Source organism: Poecilia latipinna, unplaced genomic scaffold, assembly GCF_001443285.1.
Source record: "Poecilia latipinna isolate Pla-1442-1.1 unplaced genomic scaffold, P_latipinna-1.0 Scaffold31, whole genome shotgun sequence".
Taxonomy (NCBI): domain Eukaryota; kingdom Metazoa; phylum Chordata; class Actinopteri; order Cyprinodontiformes; family Poeciliidae; genus Poecilia; species Poecilia latipinna.
In genome coordinates this window covers 353197-363616 of record NW_015112647.1, presented here as the reverse complement: position 1 = coordinate 363616, position 10420 = coordinate 353197, and the positions used below count along the sequence as shown (strand labels likewise).

General features: G+C 40.6%; 1 protein-coding gene and 1 long non-coding RNA gene across 2 annotated transcripts in view; one reads left to right on the top strand and one right to left on the bottom strand.

Moving 5' to 3' along the window:
- Positions 1 to 415: 415 nt before the first annotated feature.
- LOC106952708 (uncharacterized) overlaps positions 416 to 10420 on the top strand; it is a 19213-nt gene continuing 9208 nt past the window's right edge. The window contains exons 1-5 of the mRNA XM_015041016.1: positions 416 to 1429; positions 2501 to 2725; positions 5063 to 5221; positions 8447 to 8518; positions 9256 to 10320. Of these exons, the coding sequence (XP_014896502.1) occupies positions 797 to 1429; positions 2501 to 2725; positions 5063 to 5221; positions 8447 to 8518; positions 9256 to 10320 (2154 nt within the window). The 5' untranslated portion in view covers positions 416 to 796. The remainder of the gene's footprint in view (positions 1430 to 2500; positions 2726 to 5062; positions 5222 to 8446; positions 8519 to 9255; positions 10321 to 10420) is intronic.
- Positions 5105 to 9244, bottom strand: LOC106952724 (uncharacterized). The gene is made up of 4 exons (XR_001426038.1): positions 8853 to 9244; positions 7358 to 7440; positions 6850 to 7011; positions 5105 to 5191 (listed from the first exon to the last, which is right to left on the bottom strand). It is a non-coding gene; the product is annotated as an uncharacterized LOC106952724 (long non-coding RNA).

Here is a 10420-nt window from a genome sequence, read left to right as displayed (position 1 = left end):
ATGGATGGATGGATGGATGGATGGATGGATGGATGGATGGATCTTATAGATGTATATAGATCTTGTGTATACAGAGTTAAGTACAAGTTAAGAAAAAGTTGCTCAAAACTCAATGAATTTCAGAACAAATTAGTCTGTTTATTTTTTAAATAATGACGCCATTACAAATCTTCATATACCTCTGAATGTAAAAGTTGTTGATGGGTTAGTTAGTGTGACGGAAGCTGTTCACCAAAGATGTAGAAAGTAATTATTTGTTTATATATATATATATATATATATATATATATATATATATATATATATATATATATATATATATATATATATATAAAACATAAACATTTTCTGAAAGTTTTAGTTTAACAGAAATGAGTCCAGAAAACAAAACTCTAGAACATTTTCTCAAGAGAGGCTTAAAATACTGAAAATTTTAGGATTATCCTTAAAACTATTCAGAGATTAAATTTCCAAACCCTTTACCGGAATAAGAACGTGAATAGTCATGACTCAGATATTGAGTAATTTGTTTTTGCTGCAAAGAAAGTTGAGAAAAGTGACTAAAAATGGGAATAACCAATAATCACCGTGCACCGTTTTATTTTGCACTGTAACCGGAAGTCATTTCATCCAACACGATTTATTTCTGTCTTTACGCGCGGTGGAAAAGTTTCAGTTCTGAAGATGCAGAGCTCTTGGCCAAACATCCTCCAGCAGTGAGTTGTGAGTTAAAACACTGAAACATGGTATTTCACCCCGAAAAATCATAATATTGTTTAAAAACTAGAAGAAGAGAATGACTAAAGACTGTGATAAAAGCGCAAAGTCTGCGCCCAGTCAGAAGCAGTCCAGGACGCAGCAGCAGCAGCAGCGTTTGGTCCAGAAGAAGAAGAAGAAGGATCTGACCGCTGAAGAGGACACACAGTCCGGTCAGTGGGAGAGTAAAGCAGACATGAAACCAGCCGGACCGCAGAGAAAGCAAGCGGGGAAACTCTCTGGAGTCCCCGCGGAGAGCCACCGGAGCCCAGGCGCACAGAGGAAGCTGTCGGACGCCAGCAACGCCTCGGAGGACCTGAGCAAAGACTCCGGCTGCCCGTCCGGGAAGCTGTCCTCCTCGGACAGCAGCTCGGAGATCTCCGACTGCGCCTCGGAGGGCAACAAGCGCGACTCTCCGAGCAGCGATAACGAGTTAAGCTGGATCGACGGCAGAGCTTATGAGAGCCCGGGCAGCGGGGGGACGCGCCAGGACGCGCCGTGCTGCGCAAAATCAGCGGCAGATACCTGCGCGCTCCAGCCGGATGCGGCGGCGGCGGCGGCAGCGGGGCTCGGTTCGGGTAAAACAGCCTTCATGGATCTCCTGATGGGGGAGACAACCGAGGAGCTGCAGAGGGAGGTTGAAGACTTGAGGTCAGAGAACGAGTATCTGAAAGTAAGTCGGAACTCAGTGCGCTATTATTAATTTTTAAAATTCTCTTTGCTGGTTTTCGTTTGGAATAACTTATAATCGTAACTATCACTAAGTTTCTCTTTTATTGCATATCTTAAATTGTTTGCACTATTTTCGGAGTGTCCTTCAATTTCAATGTTCATGTGTGGCAACTAAATTCTAATTTTGGCATTCCAGTCGTCCTCTCGTCACAATTCAACTATTGATCACAATATCTAAGAAACCAATAAAGATGAGCTTATTGGCATATTTCCTCCTAAGTAAACGTCAAGTTTTATTGTTAATTTGTTTATTTTTCACCAAAATGTTGGATCTTGTGGTCAGGGTTGGTGAGAAACCTCCAACTTCTAGGGACCTTCCTGTTATTTTTAAGTTAAAACCTGAAAAACATAACTTCTAAGTAAAGACTGAATGCATAATAAACTGCATTATTAAATAATTATTGTTTCTTCTTCATTTTTTGTTAGAAAACCTGGTATTTATGTAAAAAGCAACTCTATAAATGAAAAGAGGAATCTTAAACTCCTTCCTTTCTTTGGACTTTGAGAAGAAAAACAAAACATATCTGTTCTGTCACTAGAATACATTTTGCTGGACCTAAAAATTTTCCTAGAAGTTATTTTAATAAACAATAATATTGTTGTTTTGTGATCGCATTCTAGTACTATAATGATAGCATAATGCAAGTACATTCTTTAAGATCAATAAACTTTAATTTCTAATGAATATTTAACACTGGAACTGGAAGACATTTTAAATATCCAAAATAAATAAACAAAACAACAAATAAAATTAATTATGAAGTCTTTGGAAACAAAATTGCCCTTCAGAAAAAGGAGCTGGTTGAAACCAGACTGAAGAATTTTGTCCTCCAGTTTTTGGTAGAAAGAAAGAAAAGAGAAAAATCATAAACTATGGAAATTATTTAATTTATTTTAATTTATCGTGCAGTTAATTGATTCATGCTTGAAACTTGACCAAAAAACATTTTTTGTTTTTCAAAAACGCCCCTTTATTTTCCTTGAATCATACCAGCTGTGTTGTTTGCCACAGGATGAGGTGGAGGAGCTTCGCTGCGAGATGCTGGAGATGCGCGACATGTTCCAGGAGGAGGAGGTGTACCAGCTGCAGGAGCTGCGGCTGCAGCTGGAGCAGGCCAAGAAGACGTGTCGCATCCTGCAGTATCGCCTCCGCAAGGCCGAGCGGCGCAGCATCCGGGTGGCTCAGACGGGGCAGGTGGACGGGGAGCTGGTCCGGAGCCTGGAGCACGACATAAAGGTCTGGACCCGGCAGGAATCAGCTAAAACTAGCTCAGTCTGAAGCGATTAATCGTGATTAATCAATTACTGAAATAACCGTCAACTAATATAGATACTGATTAGTCGCTAACTGGAGTATAGAGACTCAAAAAAGGCCATTTGCTAAACAAAACAAAACAAAAACAAAGTCAGAGCAGTAAAGAAACCAAACCTGTACGAAAAACATAAAAAAAAAATGTATCAAGATAAAAATAAAACCATTTTTATCTTAGGAGGGTTGCTGGTGCCTGTCTCCAGCTAACGTTCCGGGCGAGAGGCGGGGTCATCCTGGACAGGTCGCCAGTCTGTCGCAGGGCAGCTTCAGTTCTGTAAAATAATCTCCTATTAAGCATCTTTTGCTATTATTTGGTTAATCCAAAAAATAATCAACAGATCAGCCCTGTACTGTATTTATGTTAAGTCGAGCAGAAAAGGCTGAGATTTACAGGTTAGTGTTAGAATTTTTTTTTTGTATTTTAGACAATAAAATCTTTATTTTCTTGTTTAAAATATGCAAATGAACATATTATTCAATTCCTTTCTTAATCTTTTTATAATACTTATAGTATAAAAAGTTGCAGCAGGTAACTTTTACTAAAAAAATATTTTTATATATAACTAAATGAATGTACTTTAATTCCAGATGAAAATTTACAACATATTTGCTGAAACTATGTTGTGACAGTTTGTTATGAGACAGAATCTGTGAAAAAAAATCAAGGCGCTTTGGCTTCTCCCAGTGCAAACTAGAAACAACCAATCAGAGCCAGGAGGCGGGTCTTAGCGCCGTCAATCACTCCTGTGTACTCTCCCCCCTTCTTTATGCTAAAGATACTTACCTGACGGATAAACGGTTTTTCTGTAATGGTAAATTGTTTCTCTGTCATTAGCAAGTTTAGCAGCAAGTGCATGAAGTTGATTGACAGCGCTAAGACCCGCCTCCTGGCTCTGATTGGTTGTTTTTGGTCAAGAGCGTTACATTTCTTCAGACAGTAATAGTAGCTCAACAAGGATGTTCAGGAGATAGATCTTTCCACAGATTATTCATCTCATGTTAAACTGTTATGGTGACAGTTTTGACAAATATATAAAAAAAACATATTTTCATAAATGTTACATGCTGCAACTTTAAATAAAATATCTGCAGAATATGCCAATGATTTATCCAATTAATCATGAGAATAATTGTTGGTTGGGGATCTAAAAACTAACTCTAACAGTAAAAGCTCAAACCTTTTCTGTGTGAATCATCAAATTGACTTTCGAAACCTTTTCTCCTGTTATTGCTTTTATTCTTGCTCATACTGACTGGAAGAGCTCAATCAGTTGACTGTAGCCTGAATCGTGGATGTTTGTTCTGATATAAAGTCATTCCTGCTGCTCACCATGACTGCAGTCATGTCAAAACAGCCTTTCTCATGCATCCTGTTTATATTTTTAACATACAGGATTGTAATTAGGAGCTGACTTGTTCTCCCATCTACCAGAAACATAAAAGTGTAGCGACTGTTGAATGTTTTCAGTACGGTGCCTGGCCTGACTCTGACTCCCCCTCTGCATCCACTCAAAAGGAGAATTCCCGTCACAAGAATTTCCTTGTAAAGTGCGTCAGCCAAGACCAGCTGCTGCAGAAACCACGCTGCACGCACTCATTAAAAATAACGACACCACTGCAGAGTGGAAGCAACCCGCTCTTCTTTTTCCCTCACTGGAGTTGCCGGTGTTACACCAGATTCTGTTACCACTGCATATCGTGACGCTGTTGCATTTCAACACTATGCTTCGTCAAAAACTTAAGCTTTATGGGCCGGGGGGAAAAAAGAAAAATCCAAACATAGAATCATCAGTCACATCTGACTGCTAATATTATGACTTATCATATATTGTAACCACAGATGGGTAGTAACTAGTTACATCTACTTTATTACATTTACTTGAGTAGACTTTCTACCAATACTAATTTTACTTTTACTTGAGTAAAAATATGTTGAAATAATTCTACTTTTACTTGAGTACAATTTCTGAGTACTCTGTTCATCTCTGACTGTAACTTATAGTAAAATATTAAATATTTAAACCTGCTACCTCACTCCTTTTTCCAAAAAGTAAAACGTAACTATCTGACCACTAATATTATAACGTTACATTTTATTATTCGGAGGAAGGAGAGACTTAGCAGAAACAGTTTGGTTTGAATATTTAGTATTGATTAAATACCAAATATTTTTAAATATGCAACAGTGCCTCCTAGGTCACAATTGTTACTCAGGATATGACGTAACAGCTGTTGCTAACCATCTTTTCGTTTCGCTCCCAGGTTGCGAAGAGCGTCTCCCTCCGCCTCTACAACGAGCTGGAGGCGGTGCAGAAGAAAAACTCCCAGCTGGAGTGGGAAAACGAGATGCTGCGGGAGAAAACGCAGGAGCTGGAGGTCGCCAAGCAGGTCCTGCAGAGTGAGGTGGAGAAAGCCAGAGAGGTGACTTTTATTAAAAGTCATCAGTTTAACCATAAAATTGCGCAAGGTGACATTTCGAAAATAAGTTTGCTTAAATATAGAGCATGTAACTTTTACTTATAAAACGTTATATAAATCCGAGGAGCGCATTGGTGAAAAAAAATACAGATTTTCCAACAGTTAAAGCTGCAGGTTGTAACTTTAATTTAAATTTTTTTTTTTTTTTACATATTTGTTAAAACTGTCACCACAGTAAATTTCACAGATAATCTGTGAAAAGATCGATCTCCTCCACCTCCTTCCTGAGCTAATCTTGCTGTTAGAAGGAATTCACCGCTACTGATCAAAAACAACCAATCAGAGCCACGAGGAGGGTCTTAGTGCTGTCAGTCAATCTCATGTAGTCGCTGCTAAATGTGCTAATGGCGGAGAAACAAATTGCCATTACAGGAAAACCATACAGCATCATCTGTATGTTAACTAGGCTAGCAGTCATGACAAGCTATGAACAGAGGAGATACATTGTTTTGCAGATTATCTCTCACATAACAAACTGTCAAAACATGGTGACAGTTTTTTTTGTTGTTAGTTTTTGTTGGCTCTAGTGGCCTTTATTTGAAAGTAGTTTGACAGGAAAGAGGGGGAAGGCATGCAGCAAATGTCGCCAGACTGGGAATCAAACCTGTGACCACCAGCATGAGGACTAAGGCCTCAATACATGGGTTGTGCTTTGCCACTGCGCCACCACAGCGACAGTTTTAACAAATATATACAAATCTTTTTTTTTTTTTTTAATAAAAGTTACATACTACACTACGGATTTAAGAAATGATCATTAAAACAAGCTGCTACATTTGATTGCACTTTAAAAACACAAAATCTTACCAAGTATTGTTAGTCTAGTTTTGATTGCAAATATGTTAACATACTTGACATAAGACAAAACTGACAGCCAGATATAAGAGCTTGATTCAAGTAAATAATTCCTTAATACTGATGAAAAAGTGCCAGTTTCACCAGAAAATTATTTCATTTATAAAATGGAAAACATGTCTTGCTAGAACTGAAATAATCTGCCAGTAACTAGTACTTTGTTGTTTTGTTAAAAGAAATATTAAGTTATTGACTTAAAACAAGTTTATATATCTTGATGAAAAGTTACTTATACGTTAGTTTTGTCTTATTTCAAGTGTACTAAGGTGTTTACACTAGAAACTAGACCTAAAATACTTGGCAAGATATTGTATGTTGTTTATATGAAATATTTTCATTAAAATTTCTACATAAGTTGCTCAGTACTTGAGTCGCCTTTTTAACAAGTACTTTTTTTACTCTAACTTAAGTATTTTCTTGGACGGTTATGTTGTACTTTTTTGTAAGAATATGTTAAAGTAGTGCTACTCTTACTTGAGCTCATTTTTTTGGGTATTTTGACCTCTGACTGTAGAAAAGTGAGACTTTCAGCTGCTTCCATTCACTCTCACTCCATTTTATACAATATAATATTGTCATTAAGGCTGTTCTGGTCAAACAGTAGGGCTACTCTTACTCAACCCACCCCTGTATGACATTGATGATCAGATATACATTAGATGAAAGTGAAGCTTTCACCATCTTTGTGGTCAGGCATCTTCCTCTCCGTTACCCACCACAGCTGCACCCATCCAGCCAGCTGTCCCCTCATCCCTGGGTAAGGCGACCCTCAGTGATATGAGAGGAGGGCCGGGCGGCAGCTGCTTGGTGCCGGGGATGGGTGAAGCAGCCCGCTGGTATGCTTGGGCCAGAACCCTGAGCACAGCTGACACAGTCGCCTGAGATGACAGAAAAAAAGGCACAGAGATTACAAAAATAGACCCTCTGCGACTTTCAGTCGTTCTGCTTGCAATAAGCTGGGCTAAATCTGGATCAGGACGTATTTTGGCATCCAGAAAGGCGTCGGTGCCCACATGCACTGACCCAGAACCTCCATCAAACGTTTTTATCCAAACGTTGACGATTCTCCAGCACTGAACCGTCGGGCTGAGTTTTACCCATCTAGATCCCTCGACCACCTTGGAGGACGGTGACATGTGTTCGGTTTAATCCTGGATTCAGCACTTTGGCTCTGAGACAGTCGCTAGTCTCTTTGATCCCAGCAGTGAAATCCACTTAGATTACCTAATCCAGGGGTCTGCAACCTGTGGCTCTGGAGCCGCAAGTGGCTCTCTGCGACTTCCACAACGGCTCTTCATAATCTTTGGCTGGAAATGATGAAAGAATGAAGAAAAGTTTGGCCGTTTTTATATTTTCTTTGCATTTTAACGAAGAAAAAAATAGATTAAAGTCAGAATTCTGAGAATTTTTTTGTTTTCCTCTCTTTCTTCACCTAAAAATAGAAATAAAATGATGATTTTGCACAAATAACAGATTTCCTACTGTAAAATGCAATTCAAAGAGTACAAGTTGTCTTTTTCTGAAACATCATGGTGCACTTGTGGCTCTAAGCAAGTTTCATTCACCTAATCTGAGGACAGGAATGTCTGTTTGGATTTTAAAGGTTTCAGACCCTGACTCAGTGCAGATAGAAGTGAAGGAGAACAAACATTTCAGAAACTGAAACGGTTTCACATATAATGTGTTAAAATTGAAAGAGAGGAAGAATCTGCCAGTGGAACTAGAACTTTTTAATCAGCATCAAGGAGTTAATAACTTAAAACAAGTTCCTGTATCTTGCTGAAAAGTTACTTTTAAGTTATTTTTCATCTTATTTCAAGTGCACTAAGATATTTGCACCAGAAACTAAACCAAAAACACTTTGTCAAATTTTGTGTTTATAGTGAAGAAGCTTTTAGTCCTGCACTGGGGGAGCAATGTAGACTTCCAAAGTATGAAACCACATTTCAAATAAATGAACTTTGAAGAAACATTTGGTGTTGCAGCACCAAACTGACAGAGCAAGTCCCACCAGGTGGTGCAAAGCAGAAATCAGAAGGTACCAAACAACAAAAACTGGGCTTCAGGAGGGTTGAGAAAAGTTTGTTGGACAGAATGTAGCAGAGTAAATTCTGCCCTTACACTTGTTGCCCCGATTTTGTTGAGTCAGCAGAAGCTTTTGTCGATAGCTGTGGAAAGTTAACTAAAGTAACTTCCAAAATCAAGTAATCAGTAAAATAACCAAGTTACCCTGCCTGCAGGTTCAGAGAAATATCAGGATGTATTAAAAGTTTCTGCTGAAAATCTCAACAGAAGAGTTTTTTTCTTCCTCAGAACACGTTGAAGAGGAGAAGCATCCGATCAACGGTCAGCAAGGCAGAGAAGAGACTTTCTCAGCAGATGGAGGTATTTTCTTCTTCTGAAACTTTCAATACTTAGTTCTCATGTGTAGCTGACAGCCATCTTGGTAGGTACTGTAACTAACTGGCATGACAGTTGCTATGACAACAAGCCACAAGATTAGAGTTAGCTCTTGCTTCATTTCTATCCAAATTATAAACAATAGAAGTATATTACAAGTATTACTGAATTATAAGTATTACTCGATTATGCCTCTGTGTATCAGTGATGTTTACTGCAGTCCTTACTGTGGAACTAGCAAAATTAGCTTAGCTAATGTAGCTTTTATCTGAAAGCTAATAGGGACATGTAACCAATGTGTTTGTTAGCATGTACTTACTCCACCAGAACCAGAACCTTGAAGAGTTCTTGCTTCCTTTACAAAGCCGTTAAAACATTGATTGTATAGATTTCAAGCTCCTCCATGGTGTGGCACTCTTTGTGTTCTCTAAGTAGTGAACTATGTCAGAGTAGGAGATCAAAGGCAGCTTGTCCACATCATGTGACTTGTTTCCATTCTCTGTCTCAAACGGGTCGATCCCACCAGCAGCCATTTTGTTGATATATTTTTCTGCACATTGGTTAAGAGTGTCAATGTACTTTCTTTGTGTTGGTGTCGAAGCCATGGGTCCGCTATGCTTTGCACTTCGTTTGCCTACCAAGATGGCGCAGGTCACTTGTTTCATACTATATATAGATCTCTTGTGCGTTCCTGACTGTCTACTCCGATTGTCTCGTTGAAGGAGGACAGCACTGACCTGAAGTGCCAACTCCACTTTGCCAAAGAAGAGCTGGCTCTCATGTGCAAGAAGCTGACCAAGCTGGTGTCAGACAGCGAGGCCATGCGAGAGGAACTGGCCCGGTACCAGTCGACGTACGGAGATGTAGACATCCTCCCGCTGCCTGAGGGCAAACAGAGCTCTGCCCATGCCAGGGAAGCAGAGGTCAAAGTTCATTTGAAACTGGTGGAAGAAGAGGCCACGCTCCTGAGCCGGCGCATCGTCGAGCTGGAGGTGGAGAACCGCGGCCTGCGAGCTGAGATGTGTGACCTTAGGGAGAAAACAGGAGGAGGAGGAGAGGAAGACGCTGCTGATGAGAATCCATCTCTGACTGCAGCAATTAAAGATGGAGAAATGACGACCCAGAGAGAGAAACCAGAGGAAGGACAAGGGAATGCAGGGGGAGAGTCGATCTGCAGCCAGTCGCAGACGAACAAGCAGATCAGCGAAGGTCGGGAAGGTCCGGTGGGTGGAGAGCAGGAGCCTCCATCTGGCCAGGAGAGAGACGCTAACCAAACAGCTGACGCTACGCTTAAAGAGATGGCCGCCAAAGACTACGAGTTTCTGCTTGCTCTCAGAGATCACGCCTGCATTTTAACTTCAGCCATTCAGGTTCTGTCGGTGCCGCCCAGAAACGGGCACAGCTCCCCTTCGTCGTTTCCCCTCACATCCCCGATGGACGTGACCTCAACTGTCCAGGCACAGCGACCTCTAACGGAGGCGCTGGAGCTGCTGCAGGCCATGCTGCTGGCCTTCATCGAGAAGATGGATGCTCTCCTAAGGGGCGACGATAAGGGCCCTCAGAAGGAGGGATTCGCTTGGGATTTTTCCTCTTTTCTCTCTGCAAACTACGAACGTTTGAAGGAGTTGCATGTGGAAGAAGTCTGCAGCATGCAGGTGAAACAGAAAGCGAAGCAAGGGGAAGTCGTGGACAGTCGGAGGGATCCGAAGCTGCAGCTGTCGTTGCAGATTCTGTGGATCCTTCATCAGTGGTGCAACGTTAGAGGAACCAACCTGGAAGGAAAAGAGGTAACAGATGAACTATTCAAACTAGAGGTGTGCCGATCGATCGGTTACCGATCATTATCGGGCCGATTTTCGTGAAAAAGTGCATGATCGGTGATCGGCG